Below are 27,227 nucleotides of genomic sequence, written 5' to 3'. Positions count from 1 at the left end.
AGATCAGAAGGCTTAAAGTGAGCACAGCCTGAACCAAAACTGGGCTCTTCTTGCCAGGATGGGAAATACCCACCCCACCCTCCTTTAGTTTTTTTTTTTTTTTAAAAAGTAAGATTTCACACCATGCTACATATGCACCCTATATGTATTCATGGTGTTCACTTTTCTTCCTATTTGTAGGAAATCTTAAACCTTACTTGCTGCAAATCTTTCTCTGCATCTACCAGGCCGTCTAGGGGAAGACTGGTCGGCAGCTAGACTTGCCCAGAATGGTCTCCTTGCTCACTGGTGCAACAGTATCAGGAAACTGCCCTCCATGCTTAGGCAGACCAGACCAGAGAGAGACAGCGTCCGCAGTTAGACGACTCCTGTACATTTTAAGTGAACACAAGGTCACGAGCTGTTGTGGAGAAGTAGGAAGTTCTGTGTGTAAAGACCGGACACGCGGTCACTCCCTGTGACACACGGTGGAAGCTCGTGTTGAGGCACGCTCTCTGGTGTCTCTGGGACAAATTCTGAGTCTTGCTTCTTTACGGGTAAGGTGGGGTTAGGACAGGAGCCTGATTTGGAGGGATGAAAAGAACAGCCATTTGGAAGGATTTCACAAATGTCTCGTGGCTGTGCATGGGCGTTACACACTAACTTTGAGTGGTGTGTAAGATGGGGCCTAACACTAATGAACCAGCTTCATCAAAGTCCTCCAGCTGCAGCCAGGTGCTAGTTACCTCTCGTTGCTGTGACAGAAGCACACCAAGGAAAAAGGGCTGTCGGGTGTTGTGATTTTAGGGTAGTGTCCCACCCTGGTTGAGAGACAAGAGCTATGTCCAGACAGGGACACAGAGTGATGAATGGCAGTGCTCGAGTGACTTCTCTCCTTTCTGTCAGTCTGGGACCTCAGTTCATAGGGCTGGTACCATCCACATTTAGGATGGGCCTTTCGTATCACTTAACCCAATCTGGAACCCGCCCCCCCCTCCGCCGCCCAGAGTTTTGTTTCCACCGTGACTTTAGATACTGTCAAGTTGAGAACATTAACCACCACAGGCCTCTTCCTCTCTGGGCCACCCTCAGGTAACTACACTGCTTTAGAATTCTTGACTTGGCTGCACTCCACGCTCTCTGGGGGTCTTGTATATTTGGTGGCGAAGGGTGTTGTAACCGGCTGTTGTCAGTGTGGCAGAATGGACAGTGAGGTGCAGCGGTAGGTAGCTCATGGCCACACGGGGAGAGAGAGCAGGGTCTTCCCAGGCGCCCTTCCCACTCTCGGTGAGGTGGTAACGCGGCGGGCGGTGGGCAGCGGGCTGGCGGGGCGGCACTGTACGTGGAAGCAGAGTCAGCGCCAGAGCCCCGGCCACACTGATTCACAGCTCACAGTAAACCCCCGGCTTTCTCTTTGTTTGGCTCTTCTTCTGAGCAGCCGGGACCAGGGGAGGCTCTGATAAGCAAAAGGTCTAGAGCTGTCTTGGCAAGGAAGAGGGGGCCTTGAGGCAGAAGAGAGGCAGGCAAACGGAACCAGCAGGGGGGAAAGACGGGCTGCTTGGAAAACAGTAAGAGCAGCTTAGCTTTGTTTTGATTTTACGTCTCCACAGCCACCTTACCTTTGAGAAAACGCTCTTTCTTCTCCAGATAAAGGAAAGTCTTCTGGAAGTTAATTTCCAGACATACCCATGATAAATTAAGTTGAGTCACTTCAATGGAAGGGATGACAGGAGACAGTGAGGTCCTTCCTGCACGCACACAAAAGCCGTCATAAGTTAAGAGATGGATTCTTATATGAACTTTAAAAATTAACGATCTCCATTACATATTGCATATGTCACGTTGGAAACAATGGCACGTCTCTCGTCTGCATCTGGAGGAAGTGTCATGTCAAGATTGAGCACTCTATATACCAAGGTGTCCATGGCAACGTGAAACTGAGCCCCCTCCTGTGTGCAACCTCTGCTGCGTACAGTGGGCAGTGCTTTGTTCGTCACACGGACTAGGCAAGAAAGGACTTAGAATGTCCCCCACTCAGTGAATCAAATCAATCATTTAGCGGAGTTCTAAAGGGAAGTCACTCTGAAGGAAATGAGACAGGAATGGATTTAGAACTACCAGAAACTGACATGTAGCCAGCATTGGATTTGGTTCAATTTAAAGTCAGAAAGACTTCACGTTTTACCATCTGCCACTCCAAGAACCCAGTAAAGTTTGACTGCCACAGTCCACAGAGATTCACATGTGAGGAGATGTTTTGCTTTTTTTCTAAGGCCGTTTGAAGAGCATAAAACCAGAATAAATAACGTTGGGGCCTGTCCAGGAATACAGTTAGTAATTAGGAACTGCACAGAAGATACACCACATCTGCTATGTGGTGGGGCCCAAATGTCCCGTCTGCTCCTCCATCCTCCACAAAGCCTCACACTTTTCCAACGTTCAGCTCCCTTCCCACACAACAGGAAGCCTTGTTTCGGGCACACTGATACTTACAGAAAATCGGTGAGTAAGTGTGCCCTCATCCTCAGACCTGCAAACAGATGCACCGGGTCTAGAACCACGGCGCCAAACCGTGGGGTGGAACACATTCCTTGCTGAAAAGAGCCGAGAGCACTACACAGAGACAACTCTGCCACTCTCTCGCATTCTAGACTCACGTGCAGGCTGGCTGTATCGAAGACGGTAGAGTCTCACAGACAGATCTCTCCTTTTTCACAGAGGCACAGGTCTATCGGATGCTTTCCTGATAGGACATGACTAAGATGTCATCCTATCTGCTCACTCAGCTGATTCTCCTTGACCCTTCCCACACATGCTAGGGCCACTGTTTCTCATATTCCCATCCTGAGCATGCCCAGTGAGTGAATGGATGCCAGGGGTAGGAGGGACCCTCATGCATAAAGGAAGACAAAGGGACAAGGCATTGGCGTCCTCCGCAAGGTGTGTTGACTTAGAGCAAGATTCTGCTGAAGCTAACCCTGGGAAGCAAAGATAAGATCTCCAGGAATAGTATTCTTGGCGTTGATCTGTCTAGCTATGCTCTGCAGTTTCTACAGGATACCTTCACTCCAAAGTACTACCTCAGGGACATTTTATTGACTTCGCATTGAACATGTGCCAAGTTCTGTACTGAATTAATGTATGTCAGAAAGGCACTTTACCAAAATGGAGTTCACAGAAGCTCTCCAAGCCAATGATAAGCATGCGATGAAGTGACAGGTGCCCAAGTGGTCCCTGGGTGACACGGGGATGCTGAGAGGAAGCACTTTTGAGCCTCGGGTGTGAGATGTGAGGTCCTATATCAGGAGAGGGCAAGTTGGGAGCTGACGTTCTACATACAGCGACACCCTTGTTACCAGTCTGGACATTCATTCACAAGGGTGAAGACCGGCACCCAACGACTACTCCTGTCCCCTTGTCACTGAGCTGGACCTGCTTGGTGACAGAAGGGACTGAGAAGGGCTAGCTCTTGTGTGTGCTCCTGAGCTGCGCCAGAACACAGCTTGCAGAGAACGGCAGGATGGAGAGAGGGGGTTAGCTATCTTAACATAGTGACTGCGAAAAGGAAAAGCAGCACATTTCCTTGGAAGGCTGCGAAGCTGCTTGACAATGCTACAGTTGTGAAGTAACTCCGATAGCCTGGACAGGTAGGACTTGCTATGAACACGTGTGTAGGTCAGGGAAGCAACACAGACACCCGAATCCACATTCGGGAAGTTTAAGCAGATTCATTAAAATAATTGTTTTTAGCTCTTACTGAAGATAGTAGGGCACATTTGTGTGTCTGTGGAAATCTGCATAATCTCTTTGGATGTGACATTCTCCCGAGCAGGCATTGGATGTATGCAAATGAGCAATTTCTTCTCGATGTGGGTTCATTCCTCAATATGCCTGACACTTCCTGAGACTCATCCTGCTTCTTCCTAACTCCTGACACCCAGCTGGTTTCTGTGCCCCGAGTTTTGTTTCTGTCAGTTGAATATGAAAAAAACAAAACCTTTACAATAGAGCATTGCTGTTGGAGAGCAGGCGCCACAGCCCTCCAAGCCTCAGAGTTACTGAAATCCCAACCCGAGGAAGGTGAGCAGGAAGCTGAGAGGAGCCAAGGAAAAGAAAAGCATGAAATAGAGTTTTGGTAAAATCAAACGGGGAGAAATTTAAAAAGGTCTGTTCGCCAGATCTACCCCAGACTGTAAGATTGGTTCAACTCATAACAGTCAATTAATTCAGCAGACTGTATTAATGCAATAAGACACAAAGGAGTTACTGTCACTCCCATAGGATAGAAAAACATGACAACACCCAATGCATTTATATGAAAAAATGAAAAATAAAAAGGGGGCACCTTCACCTGGTTAATCTTTTCTATAACCGGAAATCTGACAAGACTGTCCTCACCATGGCTACTCACTGTTTTCCTGAGCTACTATCATGGGCGCCTTGGTAAGAAAACAAAATAAAGGGGACTCAGATTAGAAGGTAAGAAAAGGAAGAGATCATCTATCTTAGCATGATCTTACACACACATAATATAAGGGACACACACATGTGCGCATATGTATACACACACACACACACCAACTAACAGTGAGTCATCCAGCCTTACAGGATATATGACCAATGACAGAAGCCACATTTCTATAGGCAGCATTGACAATTCACAATTCAATTTAAGGAACCACTGCATTTTAAAATAGCAACAGATACAGTCAACTACTTAGAGCAGTGCTCAATGAAAGAAGTGAACATTTTGTACATTTAAAACAACAAAATAGGCCGGGCGTTGGTGGCACACGCCTTTAATCCCAGCACTCGGGAGGCAGAGGCAGGCAGATCTCTGTGAGTTCGAGGCCAGGCTGGACCGACAGCCTCCAAAACAATACAGAGAAACCCTGTCTCGTAAAAACCAAAAAAAAAAACCCCCCCCAAAAAAACGAAAAAAACAACAACAAAACAACAAAATACTGTGGAAGAAACTAAAGAAGTCTTAAATTTAAAAAGCATTATTTATTCATAAGTAGCATAGCTTCATGTTACATGAGGGGGCAGTGGTCCCTGAATTGATCCACAGAATAAATGCAATCTCTATTAAGGTTGCAGCGGGATTTTTTTTATAGACATTGATGATCAAACCTTGAGATTAATATGTAAAACATAAAGTGCCCAGGCTGGGCAAGGCCATTAGAAAAATAAGAGGAGAGAAAAAAAAAGGAACATGTCACAATTCCAAGAGTGCTACAAGGCCACAGTAAGTCAAGACAGTGTGGCACCAGCCTCAGACTAGATACAGAAATTAACAGTGAAGAAGGGAGCTTCTAGAATAACCCTTTAGTTATGGTCAGTCAACTGTGGATGAAAGTCTCCAACACCATTCAATGGGGAAAGAGTCTTTTCAACAAACTGCCGGGAAAGCAGGAGACCCATGTGTGCAGGAATGCAGCCTCACACCGCACACAAATGCTGCCTGCAGAGGCATCGCGGAACGAAGAAGTGCCAAAGACACGACGTCGTAAAACGCGGAGGAGTGAATCTGGGATCTGGGATTAGGTGAAGATTGTGTACGTGACACCAACCGCAGTGGCAGAAATGAACATCTAACTGTATCAACCTGCCACTGTTATGTTTCCCGTGAGACACCGTCGAGACCACAAAGCACAAGCATTTCTGGGGATAAAGTGCTCTTATAAACCCAACAATAAAAAGAAAACAGACCCTTATGAAGGCTGGAGAACCTGGGCAAACGTGTATTTATAGACTAAATAGAGAGAAACGCACCAAAACTTAGAAATCTTGATAATTAAAGAAATGCTAATAAAAAGAGTAAGAGTAATTCCATGTCTGCCATAGCCTACCGACCAAGAAATTAATTAGAGAACAGCAGACACTGTTGAGATGAAGAGGCTGGGAGCGCCAGCACTGGTGGGATCATGGTAAAATGTTACACTCACTTTGGACATCAGTTTGTCAGCTCTGAAACATGTTAAATATAGAGTCGTCATAGGACCCCAAATGTCCTCTCCTGGGGAGACAGGTGACAGAATGGAGAGGATATGTCCGTAAAGAGACACACATGGTAACATTCACAGTGGCATTCATTATCCATGACAGCAAAACAGATAAATGGTAAAAGCCAAGACTGTTGGAGCAGTGTCAGTGCTTACCCATTAGAAGAAATAGGAAAATATATCATATGGACAAAATTACATGTCACTTACTTTGAAGAGAGATGGCATTGATTTCAGACACAAGGTGGATGAAACAGGGAAACGTGTGAAAAAGTCAAAGGCAGGTACCCACACAGGGTAAGATTCCTATCCATCGTATGACCAAAGCTTGAGAATCTAAAGACAGAGAGCCAATGGGAGGATGCCACCATCACCACCACCATCGTCATCACCACCACCACCATCATCACCATCATCATCATCACCTCCACCATCACCACCTCCACCATCACCACCATCACCATCACCTCCACCATCACCACCACCACCACCACCATCACCACCATCACCACCATCACCACCATCACCACCATCACCACCACTATCACCACCTCCACCATCACCACCATCACCATCACCTCCACCATCACCACCACCTCCACCACCATCACCATCACCACCACCATCATCACCATCATCATCACCACCTCCACCATCACCACCACCATCATCACCATCATCATCACCACCTCCACCATCATCATCATCATCACCTCTACCACCACCTCCACCATCACCTCCATCTCCACCACCACCACCACCACCACCAGCAGCAGCAGCAGCAGCAGCAGCAGCATGTTCAGGGTGTCGTTTTTTTTACAGCCTCATCCACAACTCTCTGTCTCCAGCCTGGACAATCCATTACAGGGGAGAACACATGAACATTTGTCTTGGTTGTCTCATTCTACAAGGAGAAATGCTTCCTTGGTTCACCTTGCTTAGTTCTGGGACATCCTTGGGTTGCTGTATGGAATTAGTTGCTTGGTCTTTTTGTCCCTTGTTTTTGAGTGTGCTGATGGTTTGCATGCCTGCTCTCCTTCCTCTAGGACATTGGTTACTTGCGAATGCAACATATGCACTTAAAAAAATTCTGGAGCCAGGACCTCACTGAGTAGCTCTGGCTGGCATGCAGCTGACTATGTCGACCACCTGCCTCTGCCTCCCAAGTACTGGGGTTTTAGGCGTGCCCCCACAGTGACCAGCAACACATGCATTTTGGTCATCTTTTCTAAGTCAGCTTTAGAAGCCGCTTTGCATGAAGTCGTCCTTCAGGAACCACTTGAGTTATGCCTTTCATTGAAAGTTGTAGATATAATCGATATCGAAAACAACTGCTGTTTATTCCCCGTGATTTATGTTCAAGTGAAGAAACCAGTTTGATCATTTGGAACGGCAGGTGTGTTCTGAGCTCAATGCAGCCAAGTCTGTCCTTGACATTTCTGATCAAAGTTCTATGCTGCGTGCTTGGTCACTGGGGATGCAGGAGGAGCTGTCTTTATTGTTCCATTGACCTCTCTCGGCCATTGGTGATGGGTCCTGTGGGATCAGACCCAGGGCACCTTCCTGGCTGTCTTTACTCTGTAAAGTTATCTGTCCAGGATGATGTCCTGAGGTCACTACTTCATGAATTCACTTCTTGATAGTTGACAAATTCCTTCCTGCCTTGAGAAAGTTTTCAGGATTCATCAAGAATGCAAGGAAGACAACCAGTAGATAGAAGGGAGGCGTTAAGTTCTGCTCATTACTTTCATTACGTCCAAATGGCATATGGGACAAAAGACGGAAGAAAGGAAAAGTGTTGTGTAGAGTGAACCTCTTAACAGAACTGCCACTGTCTTGGATTTTAATTGTGTGCTTTTATATAAAGTATATCTATGGTAAGCCATTTTATCAATTTACTGATTAAGCAGTGACCGTGTGCTAGGAAGTGAAGGGTTAAAGATGACTGTCTGTTTGCATCGATTCTTGGAGACCAAATTCAGAAGCTAAAATTATAGTAACAAACAGGGCGTGTTTGGTCTGGTGAGTAGCTGGAGTTCATTGAGAAATAGGAAAGCCCCTTCCTCCCTCTCTGCCTTGGTCTTTGTCATGTACTCTGGTTGGTAAGCCTGTATGATCTCCACTATGGAGACTAAGTTGAGTATCTGTCAGGACATTCATAGCTCTAGTGTCATTGGACTGTTGATTCAGAATGTTGTCCTGAGAATTGGAGCATTCCATTGGAGAAAAATGGAGGTGTTTCCCAGTGATGCTGTTCAGCCCCTCTTCCTAGAACACCCCGTGTCTCTGTTCATGTTTCTCAGGGGCAACACTGCTGAATCCTGCAGTCTGTACACCCCAATCCATTTACTGACACTGTTTCACCTCGTCATTGGAGCTCAGGACCTTGACCCTCCCTGCACATCACCAACGTGATCTCTCTGCATCCTATGAGCATTCCCATTCTTCTACTTCAATACTCACACTGGAGTGCTAAGGATCTGCCTAGCGTGGTTAATTTTATTCTAGATTAGTACCTGTACATGGCTTACCATTCACACACACACACTTTCTCTCTCCCTCCCCCATCTCTCTCTCTCTTCCTCTCTCCCTCCTCTTTTATTTCGTTTAAATTTAATTTATTTTAATTAGCTTACAAAGGATTCTCCCATCCTCCTTCTTCTCTGTCTCCTCTCTTCCTGCGCCCACCGACCCCCAGTAGGCACTCCGTGTTGTGTATGACGTGACCCCCCACACTCCTTCTCTCAACCACTGTGTTCCTTCCTTTTCCTCCCACAGCAGCTCGAATGAACCTTTTCACCTGTGTTTTAGCTGCCTAGAGCGTAGATTCCCAAGGTCACAGGGATAGAAGACCTATAAGATCTCAGAGCGCAAGGCCTGGCTCGAGAGACAGGTGCACCCATGATAATGGTCCATGGACCACATCTCTCTGATTCCATCTTTCCTCCCACACATCCTTCAGATTCACGTGAGTTGATGGTTTCAGCAAGGTCTCCCCAGACCCCAGGGATGGAAGGAGACCTTTGGATGGCTGTAGTTCCTTCTGATTTCTTGTAAATGCCTGAGCATCCTCCTTGAGCCACCAAAAGTTACTGCAGATGTGGCTCTGTGCTGTGGTTGTAGCTCAGTGCATAGCACTCTGCCTCATGCTACCAGTTCTTAAAGGAACATAAAAGGGAAACATGAAAACATCCCTCAATTTCAGATGCAGCAGGGGACTGGGTGCATTCATTACAGTGGCAGATGGCCATCCTATGGAGACCTGAGGACAAGGCTTTCTGAGTCCCTGCTATTCACCCTTTATTCTGTCATGTGTGGTGTCTAGACTCCTCATAACCAAAGAACAACCCGCCGTCTCCCAGCTTCTTCCTCTTAGACTCTGAGCCAGTGGGTGGGTGGTCTCATCCCATCTGAACCTCTTCAAAACTCAGGCTATCATAGTATATGAACCTCTTCAAAACTCAGGCTATCATAGTTCGCATTCCTATTGCTCTGGTAAAACAGCATGAGCAGAAGCAGCTTGGGGAGGAAAGAGTTCATTTCATCTTACAACTCTCAGGTCATGCTGTATCATCACCCACAGTAGTACAGGGCAGGAACTCGAAACAGGAACCTGGAGGTAGAAGCTGAAGAAGAGGCCGCATAGTGGTGCAGTTCACTGACTCACCCTCATTCTTCACTCAGCCTGCATTCTTACATAATGCAGGACGGACCACCTGCCCAGGTCCATCCACACCCACAACAGGTTGGGCCCTCCCCTATCAACAAGAATCAAGAAAATGTCCAACAGGCTTGCCAGTCTCTTGGGGGACATTTTCTCTATTAAGGTTCCACTTCTCAAATAACTCTAGCTGATGTTAAGGTGGAAAAAACAGACTGGTTGCATTCAGTGAGAGACCCTGTCTCACAAACTAAGGTGGAGAGCAATTGGGGAAGAGCCTTGACAACCTTTGGCTTACACACATGTGCACCTGTGAACACACACCGAGAAAGTAGTGTACGTTGTATAGAATAAGATGCACATATGCGACAACACAGTTTAACAAATCCCAGTTCCCAGTCTTGTATATTCAGGTAGGCTCTGACCCCCAGATCAAAACACAAGATATTTCATTTGTTCTAGAAGCTTCTCCCTTGACTTTTTTTTCTGTAAACAGTCTATTTTCCTCTGCAATCATAAAATTTGAACTTCATGAAAGTGAACCAGGTCATAAATGTAACACTTCCAAAATATCTCCCATCAGGTTCACGTGAAATTTCAATTCAGAGGGTTTTTCTTCACAGCCATCACAGTTATTCTACTTTGAAACACTTAATTAACACCTGCAAGCAGGGTTTGAAGGTATGTATCTGTGGCTTTCATGGAGGTGTGGAAGTAGTTCCTCTAATACAAACAGCTTAGACATAAGTGTTAATGGTCATAATAATATCCTGAAATTATCACCATCGAGATATTAGTTAAGAATCAAATCCCATTCCTCTGTGCACACTGAAATTCCATAGGTAAGAATATACGTTGCTTTTCTTAATGAAGTCTTACTTCTTGTCTGTGGGTCATTTTGTTGTTTCTTGAATCAGGGTCTCACTATGTAAGCACTGGCCAGCATGGAACTCTCTACGTAGACAAGGCTGGCCTTGAACTCACAGAGATCCTTCTGCCTCTGCTTTCCAAGCTGGGTTTAAAGGTGGTCAACACCATGCCGGAACTATTTGTAAATCTTTTACTAATACTTCCCTTTTCTTTATCTGTGATGTGCTGACTCTCCACGTTGCAGTATTCAAGGTAGACTGCCTCCCCTGCACTGTCTATCTCTCTGGACACTCAGAGGTGACAATACGGTGTCAGCACCCCATTGACATCTCGGGAGAGGCCCACCTGGTGCATACATCTGCTGTAATATATGACGTATGTGTGCATGTGATGTAGTGTAGGATATAAAAGCCGGGGTCAGTGAGCAATGAGCGGGTGCCACCGGCCCAGCCACAGAAGAAAAGAGCGAGGAGAGGATGGAGACGTTGTCCATCACCCTTCGACCTTTGAACCTGCATTTTCCTACAGTCTGTGACCCTCCTCATCTTTTCCTGTATCTTCTCTGTATCCGTGTTTTTGCCTTGTCGCTTTCTCTGCAAGCGTCTAATGGGAAGGGTTGAGGCTCACCAGGCACAGAAGGGCAAGGAGGGTGGCTGTAATATAAAGAGGCAGGAATGAACCCGGAAAGCAGGAGAAAAGCAGATGCCAGGAGGGGCCGCACATGACGCATGCAACATCTAAAAGTCAGCTTCAAAATGGCATTGAGCACCAAATGGCATGCAGGGCTCCTCCCCAGCCAGAGCAGCCCCCGTGGCGGGGCCTGCGTGATGAATCTGTTCTTGCTCTTTCGTTCCGAGTGCTCATGTTCCCTGGCTTCGTTTTCATGCCTCAGCGTCTTAAACTATTACAAAGTTAAGAGTAATAGCGGTCCCTGCGTCACTCTTATGAGTGTGAGCTGAGTGGATACTCAGGATGTAGGCACACAAGTACCTGGCACATTGGAATTGCTTTTTGTTTATTGCACACAGTCAGGATTACCCAATGCAGGCAGAGTTAACACAGGGCTGTTGTTTACCTCGAAGTCTCTAAAACGTCACAGGCTTTAAGTAGAGAGGGAGCGAGACGAGGAGGAGAAAGGGCCTCCGTCTGCTTTTCCCCGTTCCTCTTCAGTTCTTGACAGCCACAAATCCTGTTTGACTGACTGTCTTGTCATCTGCCCTCAGTAAAACACCCCCTAGGCCCCCTCCGGCGGTATACCCTGGAAGAGGTTGACACCGTCCGGTTCTCGTGATGCTGTATGTTCACTGATATTTTAGACTTCGTGGGAAAAACCTCGAGATTTTGTGTTCAAATAATACCTGTCAGGAAAGGGGCTTTCATTTGTCACCAAGAAGCACACCAAGCACTGCATTGAAACACTGAGGGATAAATAAATAAACATTGCTAGAATGCTGAGATGAATTTAAGTTAAATACACATGTAAGTTAAGTGAGGTTTTTGTTGTTATTGTCGTTTTTCAAGACAGGGTTTCTCTGTATTGTTTTGGAGGCTGTCCTTAAACTTGCTCCATAGACCAGGCTGGCCTCGAACTCACAGAGATCCACCTGCCTCTGCCTCCCGAGTGCTGGGATTAAAGGCGTGTGCCACCAACGCCCGGCAAGGTTAAATGAGTTGGATATAAAATCTCAAGTATTTGTAGAAATTGAATAAGTAAACTTGTGTATATGTAGGCAAGGACATGGGTAATTAAATTAAAACTAACAAAAAAGACAAGACTCTAGCTGGGTGAAGTGGTATGCGCAAGGAATTCCAGCACCTGGAGGCAAAGGGGACATCTGAGGCTAGCCAGGTTCCCACAGTCAGTGTTGTGAGAGTGTGTGTGTATGGGGTGTGCACATATTTACGTATGTATTTATACGAATAAAACAGGCGTGTGTCTGTTCTGCAGTTCAATACCTATCAGTTGGGAAATATGAGAAGAGAATCCTATATACAACTGCTTCAAAGTTTATTTTATTTTTTTAAAGAACATTTGTATTATTTTCAGTAAACAGACAACTGTTTTTTTTCTTCAAAGTTATCCAAGAGGCAGAGAATATTCTGTCACTCCCTTGATTACACACACACACACACACACACACACACACACATGCTCACAGCAGTAAACTAACAGTACCCTGCTCTGATTCACTGTTAGGATAAACAAACGTGGGTTCAGCTTCAAACTTTAGTGAGAGATCAAGACTGACGTTCCTCCTGGTTCACTCCAAAATGCACATTACAATGGTTTCGATATCTGTGTTGCATTTAAGTGAAAAAAATATATACAAATACCTTACAAATTCACCTACCTAGATGCTAGAGAATTTTCAAAACATTTCATTTCCATTAGAGGAAAAATAATCATGTGGGTGACCAGATGTCCCAAACCAGCAGTGAGAGCGTCCGGCAAGCCTCTGGGTCCCATGTGACCTCATCAAAGCTCATATGTACACATGTGTTGTTTCTTAAAGAGCAGCCGTGAGCCTCGTTTGCAGCAGTGTTAGACCTGCATTCTTTCTCTACATCGCCCACCCTATGACAACGGCAGAATACGTGGTGGCACAGCACTTCCCCATCAGGGATGTCTTTGGTTCTGGCACACCATATTCTCTCTGAGGCATGAGAGCCTTGTTTGGCATGTCAGTAGTCAGCTAACACACAGAAGGCACTGCACGCAGCCCCTGTCTTGCTTCCAGTCAGGCAAACCCGTGCTTTAGTTTCCCACCCTTTGCCATGGGTTTGTATGCATGTAACATTAAACCCAGTGGCCATTATTCTGTCCTCAGACGTATGAGGCCAGTGTGGAGTTCTGTCCCTGACAGCCACAGCCTAATGGACAAGTTGAGTTTGGTGTCAGCCTCCCAAGTGGGTGGATCAAGGATGGGAGCTTAAGCTGGTTGGTGGCTTGTGGGGCCAATCCAGGCTCCAGCAACAGGGTCAACCGAAGACTTAGAGAGAGAAAGCCAACTGTAGAATGCCCACTTCTCCGCTGCCTTTGGGGGAAAGACCATGCAAGCTTGTAGGGGCCTGAAATCATTAGACTAATTCCATGGTCACAGACAAACTCGAGACCCCACCCACCCAGAAACCTTGGATGGTGGTGACGGTAGCCTTGGACATGCATTCCCAAGAGATCTTGGTAATGGAGGTGTGCGTCACATTTGTTGCAGGGCTTTGGCCTTCTTCATCAATGTCTGAGGCCCCAGTCTGTTCCTGGAGCTGAGACAGGATGTTCCTGTCTTAGAGTTTGGGTTTGCATTACAAATGGCGGTGGCATTGTAGCCCACTGCGTTAGTGACTTTTCTAGTTGCTTAGGCAAAATTCCTGGCAAAAGAAGGGATCAGCTCAGGGGCTGAGAGGCCTGAGACTCCGGTCTCACGGCACAGACAGTTGGGAAGCATAGAGAGGGAAAGGCTGGTGTTTAGTTTGCCTTCTTGCTTTTTATCCCACATGGTGATGGCACAATCATTCAAAGTGCATCTCCTCCTCAGTTAAACCACTGTCTGGAAATGCCTTCCCACAGACTTGGAGCTGTGTCCTGTGTGTGTCTACAACCCATCATGATGAAAACGAGGTTGACCGTCACCCCCACTAGCAAGCACATGCTCTCTACTGGTAGTGATGGTTGAGGGCTTCGGTCTTTAATTCCATTACTGAATACTGTGTGAAAATGCACGAACTATTGGACTAGGAATAGTCTCTCAAAAGATTGGGAAAGTGGATCCCGTCTTGCATTGCCGATAGCGTGGGTTCTCGGTAGAACTGGGGTGAGGTATCTGATCCGGGACGCAGTAAATAACACTCTCTGAGCAGATGAGCATTGTCAAATGCTTGCCAGTACTGCGGTGTTCTGGGTTCACTTTTCTTAAAAGCTGGGGAATCATCTAGCTTGTTTGAAAAAAAAATACCTGGTGTGTAATAATGATTACATTTAAAAGAAAAATAATAGCGTATGTTTGTATCAGAAATAGTGTGAACTGCGAGCAGCTGTTTGGTGGATAATAAATAAAAAGTGCTTTGGAAATATTCTTGGTGTTTTCACTCATAACAACAAAATAATTTATTAGTCGTGAGTTTTCTGGCAATGGAAAACAATTCCTTTCAAACGTTTGTATTTAATATTATGTTACTGACCAATTCCACAGAGTAAATGAATTTCTAGGGATATATCCATTGCAGTCTCAGCTCTGCCTTACTGCTACCATCAAATCTGATATTACCCATAAAATATGTGATTCTAAGAGCTACAATGTGATCTTTGTGATCCCTGCCAGAGCTGGGTTTCTTAGGAAAGTTATATTTCAGGAAACGTAATAAATTATAAGCCATCCTTTGTCCAATGTTATGAAAGGTAATGGAATCCAATCTAAGTTCCCATCATAGTTACACTTGAATAAGGAAGTAGTTCGTGTTTGATAGGCATGGGAAAATGAAAATGCATCTCTTTTGGCTGTGCATGTCCTCAAAGGTTTACAAAATGGGCACAAAGTTTCAAAGTCAGTGTAAGACAACTTGAGAGTGTGTAAAAATGACATGTCTCCGCATAGCTCAAACATTTCTCTTGAACAGTTTGTGTACATTTCATGCATAGTTCACACACACCTCATGTACAGTACACTCACAGCTCATGCAAAGTTCACACACAGCTCACGCACATCCCATGCACAGCACATGTACAGCTCCTGTGCAGCATTCGTATGTATATGTAGCACTAATGCTAATACGTTTGAATAATAAAAGCCAGAGACAGATGTTAGGGGATGAAAACTGAAAGACCAGAGACACAGAGCAGGCAGCCCCTAGATTTCTTACCTCTATGGAATCCTCAGACTGAAAAGAGACTAAGTTCCTGTCCTATCCTGCCTATACCCCCCTCTCTGCCCAGCCATCTCACATCCTGGCTGTCTGTACAGACCTCTATGGTTAACTAGTGGCTGGCTCTGCCCCCTGACCTTCAGGCAAGCTTTATTTGAGTATAGACAATGCATCACCACACACATAGTGCAGTTCTTCCATACAGCTCCAACACATGAGGCAAAGTGAAGGCTCTTCACACTCTATACATTCATCCCTGTTTCCTCAGAGCGGCTGTGCCAAGTGTTGCTGCTCTGCAAGTTTCCAGGAACCACATCCCTGCTTGCGTTGTTTCTCACGCACCACGGTGCACGGCTTGGTACACATCTGCGTTTCACCAGGGAGCACCTCAAGGGCAGGGATGTAACTTTGGTCGGAGCTCTGCCAGAGGTGGGTTTAAGCTATTTAAAATAGATCACTGGGTCCTAGTCAATCAATCATACTTCCGTAATGTCTTCTTGGACTCATGCTTTTCGTCTTAAGGAGTGAATCATGGTACTTGGTTGTCGTAAGATGCAGGCTGCTTGTGCACATTCAGAGTATCACCCTGAACGCATCTGACCTCAGAACTTCATGTATGGGGAGGAGCGCAGACAGCACACTGGCTGTCTGTGTGAAGATGAGGAGTGGGGTAACTGGGTGGCAGAAAGTTCCCTAAAGAGACCGGACACCACCCCAAAGATCGTGGAATTGCTGTGCACAAGGAGTCTTGTGCTGGTTTAAGAGGAAGATGTCATGTTCTTCGTGCTGGTCGGTAAGACACATGCACAGTTGTCTGATGTCCTTCTGGACCACTGCAAACCATAACAAAGTCGTTTAAAACCAAGCTACATTATTCTTGTATATAAAGGCTGCATTTCAGACCTCTTCTAGACACATTTTCATTCCTGACAATCACCTAACATGTTACAGGTCACAGAAAACAGGGACATGATAATTATTGAATGGATGAATAATGAAGAATCCACTTTAACAAAGGCAAAAGTCCTTCCTTATTCTTGAGAATGTTAAAGTGTGTGCAGGGCCATTTAACACATAGTAAAAATATTTTTCTTGTTAATTTTAGTAGTCACTTTATTGGACACCAAAAATGTAACCAACAGCTTTATATGTCTTATTTATATGTGGAGACTAGGTACCACACTTTCCATCCATAAAGTGGGGTGAAGTTCTGCCTGAATAGGCACTCTGGAAAGTGCTAGAATCTAAACTTGAATTTTGAAGGGAAATGTGACAGGGTGTGGCCATGATGGTTAGGACACTGTCCTTTGAAGTGTATTCATGACCCCTTGCTGTACAGGTCTAGCTTTCACAATCGTATTTAATAAAGACAGACTCACTGGGTTTTATTTATAAAGGAACACAAGATTTATGCTCCACCACAGAAAGGTGTGAACCTTCACCCCACACATCACTTTTTAACACTTCAAAGGCTGAAACAAACCATGACTGTGAACTCTCAAAGAAGGTCATCATGAGAAACACATTGCCTTGCATCCAAGTCGTCACTGTGGCTTGCAGGGTTCATAGTTGGGTGAGAACGATGGTCTCTTCTCTCTGAGGATGTGCACAGCGCCTTCCAGCTCTGTAAACATTAGCCAGTAGAGGTGGAGCTTCCAGGGAGTGCCGACTCAATCTCTCCATGTCCTGTGACAGAGGGAGTGGCGTCTTCAGTGAGAGGAGGCTCTTACCATCAGGCTGTGGGGGGTGACCAGCAGCACTGACAGTGACCCACAATGCTTGGGACCTAAGGGAAACTGTGAGTCAATGACTCAGTAACCCGTCCCCAAAGCTGGCATTTTTATTTGGCAGTATATGACGTCCAGCTGGGGTATAGTCCCACATGTGACTCAGTGAATACACTTATACTGGGAGATCAGTTTTCTTTAATGGAGTGGCACTGGGTATATCAGGCACACTCCAGGGCAGACCCCACGTTTGGGAATGATTAGCCAATACAAGCTGGACTCCATACATTTGTGTCCATACATTTGTTTAAAAGAGAGACAGAGCATAGAACTGAGTGGGTGGGGAGTTCAGGGAGGGGAATGGATATGATCAAACTTCGTTGTATGAAAATCTCAGCGAATAAATAAAAATATTGTTAGAAATAAAAAATATGTTAACTTACAAAAGCAAACCAGTTACACATTCTCATTTGTAAGTGAGTTACATATGACCTTCTCTGGCTAACTAGCTATTAAAGTATGGTCTTTATGTCTATTACAATAGAGCCCGGGAGACCACGTGTTCCCTTCTGATTGCATCCCAGGAAAACTTCATTCCCTGGCTTTGGTTGTGCGGTTTAATTCAATTGCAGTCTGCAGAGGTAGCAAAATCCTAAATTTTAAAGCTGTGCAGATCAACAGCTTTCTGTGGGTAATTTAAATTTTGCATTCTGCATAGATAACCAGAATGATGCCTTGTGAGCACGCTTCCTGGGCTAGAGGCAAATCCAAGCGCTCCCGTCCCAAGGAGGGGCTATTTTGAGCTCCTGCTGTCCATTTCATATTCACACACAGCAACTGGTGGTGCAACTAAAAATAATGAGCTTGGCCACCAGCTAAGAAGCCTGTCCTATCGGGGCACAGGATAGGGAGCTCCAGTGGGACTCGGGATGCCTGTGCAGCCTCTCCCTCCTGCTCCCTCCTCAGTGTACTCTTCTGCATTTGGGAAGCTATTGAGAAGCCATTAGCAGGCAGGACTGGGAGGGAGAGCCAGCCAGCCGCACTGCAGCACCCACCTCCACGCTAGAGGAAGGCTGTGGCCGCACGTGAGCACCGATTAAAGCGACCCTTCCCGGGGTCGTGGCATTGGAGAGTGTCAATCAAGGGCGCTAGGGCAGCACATGCAGAGGCAGTGGCTCAGACCCACCCCGGGGGCTGCTCCGAACTCCAGCTGCAGAATGGAAATGAGTTTGATGTCTCCAGCGAGACTGTGAACTGGGAACCTCTGTTCAGCGATGCATTCTGAGGTGCAGTTACCTGATCAGGGACCCTAAATTATGCATTTCCCGGGGACAACAGTCATAGCAGAAGAGAATGCTGGGACCCACGGCAGGATTCATGCCTGAGAAGGGACAATGTCTCAATATCATTTTATCAAGTGCTGTAAGTAGGTTTGCTGACTTGTGTGTGTGTGTGTGTGTGTGTGTGTGTGTGTGTGTGTGTGTGTTCGTGTCTTCAAGTGTTATTTTAAACACATGCCAAAATCAAGGCAGCTGTGCTGGTGTGTGGCATCCGGATGGGTGGCACAGGAATTGGTAGCTGTGAAGGGTAGTTGACAGACTACCCTTCTAAAATAATTCTCTCTTTATCTAAAGGCAGTATCGTGAAAAATCCTTAAACTACTGCATAAAAAAAGATATGTGGGGTGCTGAAAGCGGAGAAAGAAAAGAAACATATACACAAAAGTTGTTGAAGGATTTCCACGCTATTAAGGTGTTTGGGTGATGTTTGCACAACTTACTTGGGGAATACATGACTGAAGTCATTTAATGATTCACCTCACTCTCGAGTTGTGCTGCTGTGGTACCTGGTGCCTTTCCTCTCAGCCTCTCTTTGGGTTCTCCTTGGCTGGGAACTTTCGTCCTTGTGCCATTCACCTTGCAGAGGCTGCGCCCAAGCTCTGCACGGATGCTATGGCACGGAATTTTCAGCCCGCAGCCCTCCTATGGCTTTAAGACTGGAATTCCAGCAGGGTGCTCTGAGCCAGACTCTACTGCACCTAAGCCTCTTCCTGGTAGCGACAAGGTCTAAGAGGACATATTTAGAGCAAACCCGGCTTTTTGGGTAGAATTCTTTTCTCTGTAGCACTTCTGAAAACTTCTACACGTTCATAGTGACAGGTGACATTGCTGGGGGACGTGCCAACAAGGGCATGCCAATGTTAAGTAGGCATCTTGTTGAAAGAATGTGGTTTAAATAGATCTGGCATTTTGTTTTAAAAGAGACTGGAACAAATGCTTGAGGAGAAAATAGTTGTCTTGCTCTTGTTTTGGTTGGATAACAGACAAGAGGGTGATAGCCCTGTGATTATTAAAATAGATTAAAATAGATTGCCTCTCTCAGAAGTGTTGCTTCCAGAACCAAAGAAGAATGTACTGGTCAGCATGTAGATTTGGAAATTAACTTTAACCGATAAAAAATTTGTGACCAGGCAACATATTTGAGAATCAGGGAGTAGTCTTTGGTTTAACCCCTTAAGTCCCAAAGTGACTGACCTGGTAACACACATTGTGCAATTCCCCTGGCTGGTGTCCAAACAGTGGGTTCACGTTTTTTTTTTTTTTTTTTACTGCAGCAGCAGGGTGCTGTCATGTTCCTGTCTGGCCTCTGAAGAGGGAATTCCCAAAACCCTCTGCATCTTGTCACCTGGGAGCCTGGGCTCACCTCCAAAAGATGAGCACACCTGGTGGAATGCAGCCAGGGGAGGGGTGTGGGGGAGGGGAAGAGGAGGGGGGAGGGGCGTGGGCAGCAGCACAGTGGGCTGGAATAGGGAGGGCTTGGGGGAGGGGGTGGTGGTGGCCAGGCAGCACATGAGGCTGCCCTCTCCTGCCTCATCTTAACTCCTTCAAGTGCATGACACGACCAGAATTCCAGACACGTGAGAGAGGCACAAACCTAATGGGACGCTTTAGGCACCGTAAGAGACAAAAGCAGACAACTTAACGAATTTAATGAACTAATAGTGTTCATTAATGGAAGTGTTTCACATGCTCGGGGGAAAGCATTCCTGACGAACTTACCAAAGCAATTAGGAAGTGCTTACTTACAACTAACCTGTTTCCTGAGGTATTAGCTGCAGAGTAGGACTGCGCTCCAGGTCGAGCCTCCGCGGTGGACTGTGCAAGCTGGGTTTTACTGTGCCTGAGACAACCAATGGCTGTTACTTATCATAAACTGTGGGTAATATTTTTTAGGTTCTCTTGTGTGCATATCAGTGCTTTGCCTACAGGTATGCCCGTATGGGAGCATCAGGTCACCTGGAACAGGAGTTACAGGCAGTTGTAAGCTAGCATGTGGGTGCTGCGAATTGAACCCGGGTCCTCTGGAAGAGCAGTCAGTGCTTTTAATCCATGGGTCTTAATGGCATCTGGAGTAAGAAAACAATGAAGAGACTTCATCATTGATAAGGGTCACATCTCAAGGTGCAAGAGTTACACCTGAGCTTCCCGTGTTCCCAGGTCCCGTGGCTTTGTCCATTCTCATGACCTGGCGCTCACACAAGGTACACTGGTTCTCACTCACAACCTACCTGCTCCCTCTTTCCCCTCCTGTGTGGCTTCCTCCACTTTCTGCTCCTGCTGTCTCACCTTCAAAGCCAAGCAGGGAGCAGATTCCTGGGCAGAAGGAAGAACTTTTGCTGGCCTTACCTCAGTAGGTCGTGTGGGCCCCATGAGGCAGAGGCAGCCATTGGGCAGTGTTGGGTAACCAATGTTGATGCTCAAGGATATCCCTCAGTGACCTGGGGAAGTACTCGTTTCACTGGGGGGGGGGGGAGGTCTTGCGCTCTGAAAGGTGCCACCTTGATCTAAAGGTCATTGACCTGCTACCTTTTTAGAAGCGATTCCTTCTTTGCAGCACTGCAAATAGTGTGGCTGGAGATAGCTCAGGTGAAGAGAGTCAATCGCTCTCGCAGAGCACCACGTTTGATTCCCAGCCCCTACACGGAGAGACGGATAACTGCCTGTAACTACACTGATGACTGCCTGTAACTACATACACCCCAGGGGATCTGATGTCCTCTCCTGGCACCTGCACTCACTCACACATATCCACGCTTAGTCACACACACAAGCACATGAATGAAAACAAGGTAAGTCTTCAGAAAACGAGAACGCGCTGTCAGCGGTGGGCGGATGCTTTTACCACCAGACAAAGGAAACTCTGAAGCCGTGTGAGCAGATATTCAGGGAGGTAGAGTTTCAGATCTTTTCTCTACGTACTCTTCCCTTTGGCACAAGCATGGGTCTCACCGTGCAAACCTGACACAGCTTACATAGTGGTGTCTAAAAGTAGAGCAAAAAGTTTGCTCATGAGGCAGAGTCAGCAGCCAAGTCCCAGAAGGCCTCTAGGAGAGATTATGCTGATGCTGAGGGCGCCTCTGGTCGGAGCTGCGCGTCAGGTAGCTCCATGGGGAGAGTCCACCTTCTTTCTTTAATTGTTCCAACATGGAGTGTCCTGCCCTCATCCCTCTTTCACTGTGCCAGTGGTTCCTTCTGCTGCGGGCTTCAGGACTCTGCACACAGTAGAACCTCTACCCTTACGTTCCTTCCGCTGCGGGCTTCAGGACTCTGCACACAGTAGAACCTCTACCCTTATGTTCCTTCCGCTGCGGGCTTCAGGACTCTGCACACAGTAGAACCTCTACCCTTATGTTCCTTCCGCTGCGGGCTTCAGGACTCTGCACATAGTAGAACCTCTACCCTTACGTTCCTTCCGCTGCGGGCTTCAGGACTCTGAATCCGTGTTAGAGAAGCTCAGCACACAGTAGAGCCTCTACCCTAACGTCGGTTGATTTCTAGCTTGACACTGTCTCTCAGGTCACGAAGAAGCAGAGTTGAAGAAGGTGTATGCCAAGGCAAAGCTTGCACTTGTGCATGCCTACGGTTTAGTGTCCATGCACAGGACTTTCATACAGACTTCCAATGATTTTAAGGGCTGTTTGTGTTCCATGGGTCTGACCATATGGCCCTGTGTGGGCATTGCATTATTAAAGCTGGTTATTGTGTCTGGAGAGATCCACACCTACACCCTCACTCGACATCTGCTGTTTTAATGTGATATGTACTCTCTCTGGGTCTATCTCACTGTATCGACTGTTTGTTGAGTGAGAGGTGTCTGTTCCTTCCGTGCCCCCCCCACTCAACGTTACTTTAAGGACATACACACAACAGTCTCTCTTAACTGAACTGTGTGCATTTCATTTTATCATGTTTCCTTCATTCTGTCTTCCATTTTTGACTCATTAATTCAAGACATCTCTTCTGAGATTTCTACTGTTTTCTAAGCATAGGTTTACAGCTAAAGACACACAATCTGGCTAATATCCATACTCACTTGAAAGACTCAGGTCACTGAGGTAGAGAATAAATAGGTAAAACCATATTGGTTTTTGCAAGTAGCAAAACCTGGTGTTATAAAATAATTTATGGAAATTACCAGTGACCCGGTCCTAGAATTGGGATATAAAACAATATCAAACAGACCATAAAGAAATTCTCATAAAAAGTGGTTTTTCTTTTCCTCATGTCACAGCATATTAGACTGTACGAATTCTGAATTTTATTCTCACATTTTAGGGATGTTTTTAAAATCCTCACTTACCACTTAAATGATGCTCAAGTCATTCATATTGTCCAATATCATATTGTTCAGTCTCTACATGTTTGAGTAGTTCCTATAGGTTTTCTGTTGCTGACAATAACGTTATTGCATTGTTATTGGATTGGATATCAGACATTATTCATTCTTTTCATTTATTTAAGTATTGCTGTATGGCCTACAACATGATTTTAAAGAAAACCTCATAGAGGGCTGAGAAGAATTCATGTGCAGCTGCAGTTGATATAAACATCCTGAAGGTGTGTGTTCAAATCACCTGATCTGTGACCAGAGGAATGGACTCTGAAGTATCTGTCTTGTTACATTTTTATTGCTGTGAAGAGACACCATGACCACAGCAACTCTCATAAAGAAAACACTCAATTGGGGTGGCTTGCTCACAGTTTCAGGGGTTCTGCCATTATTATCAAGGCGGGGAGCATGGCAGTGTCCAGGCAGACGTGTGGTGCTGGCTGCATCTTGATATACAGGCAACAGGAAGTCAACTGACACACTTGGTGGCATCCTAAGCATAGGAAACCGCAAAACCAGTCCCCACAGTGACACACTGCCTCTAATAAGACCACACCCACTCCAACAAAGCCACACCTCCTAACAGTGCCACTTCCTATGAGAATATGGGGGCCAATTATGTTTAAGCCACCACAGCGTCATCATTAGATTTTTAACTGGATTATTTATGTTCTGGTGGGCATGGGGTGTTGAAGCCACCAATAACTATTGTATTTAGACCTGTCTGTCCATTATGTCTGGTGGTGTTGGTCTTATGAAACTGCTCATCAAAGTTCATGAATGGCATCAAAGTGTCCGTCATTGTTGTAGCTTCATGACCGATGGGTCACTTCCTTAATAGGTGAGAATCATTTTTATCCCTTCTGACTAGTCTTAGTGCGGTGTGTTCTTTGTCCCATGTGAGTGTAACTACTCCTGCTTACTCTCAGACCCCATTTAGTTAGAAAGTCGTCTTCCCCCGGTTCACTTTCAGGCTCTATGTGTCTGTATCAGATTGGTGATTTTGTTGTAGCAGAAAAGAGGTGGACCTTGCTTTTTCAATCCATTCAACCAGTCTACTTCTTTGTTTAAATGAAATACGTTTGCGCATGCAGTCTTGTGATGGTTTAAATGAGGTGTGTCACCGTAGTCTCAGGCATCTGAATATTTCGTCCCAGTTGGCGGTTGTCTGCGGATTGTTTTGCTGGAGACAGTGTGTCACTGGAGCTGGGCTTTGAGGTCGAGGTTTCAAAAGTCATACACCAGCTGTTTCCAGTTCACTCTCTCTGCTTCCCCTTGAAGTTTGAAGGTGTGTGCTCTCAGATTGCTGCTCGAACCACCGTGCCTAACGTCTGCCTGCCCTGGCGGCAATGGACTTCTATTGCTCCAGAACTGTATCCACAAACTAAATCCTTCTTCTCTATGAATTGCCTCGGTCACAGTGTTTTATCACAGCAATATAGAAGTGACTAATACAAGCTTAATTTGAAGGCGTGTGCTAATTCCTCTGCCTGAGAGGCATGCTGTATTAGTTGGTTAAAAATGTCTGCTTCTCAGCTGTCTTTTTCTCCCTTTGTGTGACTGTGTTCTTTTGGTGAGTTTTGACCCTTTCTGAGGTCACACTTGTATGTCTTTCTTTGTTTTACACCTGTGCAAACGTGTCCTTTATATTCCCTCTGCAGTACTGTGTTAATGATCATAGATTTCTTTAGTATGTTTATCATGATGAATCTTCATATTTATTCTCCAATTTAAAGGGTAATTTTGATGGGTTTTGTTAACAGATATTTTGTTTCAGGTTTTGACTATCAGTTTAGTATTTTTGCTGAGGTGACTGCTGTTGTTCTGGTGGGATCCCCTCCATAAGGAAATCATGCTCTTCCCTTGAAATATCCAGGATTATTTCTTTATTATGTACTTTTAGCATTTTAATTATAATATAACACAGAGAAAGTTCTTTTCTAGTCTTATCTGTTGGGCTCTTAAATTCCGCTGTGCTGAGATGTTTGTGTTTGTCCCGGTTGTAAGGGGATTTCTGCAGTAATTTGTTGAATAGTTTTCTATGCCTTTATATTACATCTTGTTTCTTCTTCTACATCATAGATTTGTAGATTTGGCCTTTTAGCTACTGAGTCATGACTGTCTTATTATGTTTTCTTTTTTTACTGTCTGAAAGTAATAATACTGTAACTGTGTATTCCTTACCTGAAAATTTTTCCCCCTCTTGGTCTGCTCTGCTAACAATTCTTTTGTTGAGCCTTTTCATTTATCTATTGATTAATTTCAAGGATCTCCATTTGTTTCACATGTTAGAATCTCTATTCACTGAATGTCTCTTCTAAGTTATTGAGTTTCTCGTCCAAGTCTTGAGCGACTCGTTTATTTTATTAATGTGCTGATTTGGACCCTTTATGAGATCATTTATAACAAGAACTGAACTTAGGAATTCTTACTGGGAATTTTAAACATTTCAATGTCTTTATGTGCCTATATTGAATAGCTATGGTATCTTGGATGGACCATTTTTGTGGTCTGTCACACTGTTGCATTCTGTTTTGTGAGTATTTTCTGGGATCAACATTTTTCTAGCTTGGTATGATGGTATTCTTAGTTAGCTGCCTTCTTTTGGGCTTTATTCCCTGTAACCACTCAGAGGGGTGAGTGCAAGTTTCTCTAACAGTACCAAATCAAACCAAATCAAATACAGAGACATAGTAACCAGCAATTAAAGACAGCTACTACATAACTATTCCTACACAGGGCAATAAGAACAGTGTAGAAGAAACTGCAAAATTCAAATTGACAAGTGGGAAATTAATTAAAATAGAAGCATAAAATGAAATAGGGCAATAGAAAAATGAAAAATAAAAAGGAAGTAAAATTCAATAAAAGAAAAAGAAGAAACAATGTAAGAAACAGAAAAAGAATTAGATGAGAGCTGTAGCAAATAAACCCAAAAGATAAAAAACAAAGTATAAAATGCCAGTAATATAGTTAAAGGACAAAAGCTGGAGAAATTTCTCCCTGGCCCTCTAGTATTTGGATTTTCCAACTCTAGGGACAAGGTTCAAAGCTGTGAGTAGAGTCTGTGGTAGTTCCTCTCTGTTCCCAGAGTATGCATTCTTGTGTTGAGCCTGAGGTCTGGGGTAATGTGAGTTTCATGTCTGTATATTAGGATCTACCACATCTCATTAGTTCACAAACTGTGAGTCAGCCAGGTTCCCCTTCACTCCAGATGCCCTCTGTTGGCCAGTGGGGTGTCCTCTGAGTTCACTGGAAAGCAGTGGAAGCACACAGAACACAATTCTGCAGCAGAGCTAGAGAACCAGTTACTCTACCAACAGCTCTCAGTGTTCTCATAAACAGATCACCACAAACCACCCCTTGGGAGGGAGAGGACTATGCCAACTGAGTGAGTCCACGTGGCCCTCCAGATGTGGCTCCATTGCCTTGTCCAACCCAACAGCAAACCAGGCACAACAGGAAGACCACCTGCAGAGCTGGAACGACCACTGACCATGAGCTCAAAACTCTTATTCTCTGAAGCAGTTTCATAGGTAACAGGGCTTGCTCCTACCACAGAGGGTAGGCCCCACCTACCCTGTTGGGCCCCAGCCCTCATGGGGTCTCTGTGAGTTGCTTGTCAGTCAATAACCACAGGTGCATCCTGTTTTCTGGTCCTGGCTTACAGCCCCGGCCTTGCCCCACTGGCATCAACCTCTAATTATGAGAACATGAATTCTTATACCTGGGGTTTCTCCACTGTGCTGTAAGTCTGTATATAAGACTGCTCCCTCCTCGCAATACACACACACACACACACACACACACACACACACACACACACAATTTCTTAGCACAAACAGCCAGATGTCTTGTCTTTCATTTAAATCCCCAAACTTTCCCCCGATACATCAGACTGCAGGTTCCACAGTTCCCCACTGAGTATCTCCTTGCATCACCTCAGGTGACTATCTATGTCTGACTCCTCATCCCTCCCACCACACATTGCCTTCTCTTCTCCAGATAGTGTGACACAGATCCCTGTCAGGTTTGCTGACATGCGGGCCTCTCAGTTTTGAGTCCACAGGTCTCTACTAAACTAACGAGAGTAACTTGTATTCACACTGTACAAAAAGGGTTACTCCACGGCGCTCCCCTGTCTTAAACCTAGTGGTGACCTTGTTGTAAATGCGGTTCCTGTTCATTAGACTGGCACTAGAGAATGATCTATTTTCAACTCGTCACACAGCAGGTCTGGACACTGCGGAGGCGGAAACAAAGGGAACTGTAACAGGTAACCGTGTGTGGCAGTATCTGTAAGCTTCAGGTGGGAGCACGGTGAAGACGCAGACTCAGCTCTCTCAGAGGAGACTGCCCTGATGTCACCGTGAAGAGTGTTACACACACAGCAATGCTCTAAAGCTGAAAGTGGGGGTATATGCAACAGAGACATGGGGGTCATAAGCATGCTGTTGA

The 27,227-nt window shown here is 45.5% G+C and overlaps 1 protein-coding gene across 2 annotated transcripts in view; it reads left to right on the top strand.

Annotated features, from left to right (window-relative positions):
• Positions 1–27,227, top strand: part of Myo16 (myosin XVI) — a 422,801-nt gene that overhangs the window by 67,865 nt on the left and 327,709 nt on the right. Inside the window, exon 1 of one of the 2 annotated variants that reach the window (XM_040733404.1) lies at positions 18,045–18,521. The exons of the other annotated variant lie outside the window; for it this stretch is intronic. Coding sequence (XP_040589338.1) covers positions 18,494–18,521 — 28 coding nt within the window. The 5' untranslated portion in view covers positions 18,045–18,493. Of the gene's footprint in view, positions 1–18,044; positions 18,522–27,227 lie in introns of those variants that run through there. 2 annotated transcript variants of the gene reach the window in all.

Source organism: Mesocricetus auratus, unplaced genomic scaffold, assembly GCF_017639785.1.
Source record: "Mesocricetus auratus isolate SY011 unplaced genomic scaffold, BCM_Maur_2.0 Super-Scaffold_100031, whole genome shotgun sequence".
NCBI classification, from domain to species: Eukaryota; Metazoa; Chordata; class Mammalia; order Rodentia; family Cricetidae; genus Mesocricetus; species Mesocricetus auratus.
The sequence above is the reverse complement of the archived record's forward strand: the minus strand, read 5'-3'. Positions and strand labels throughout refer to the sequence as shown.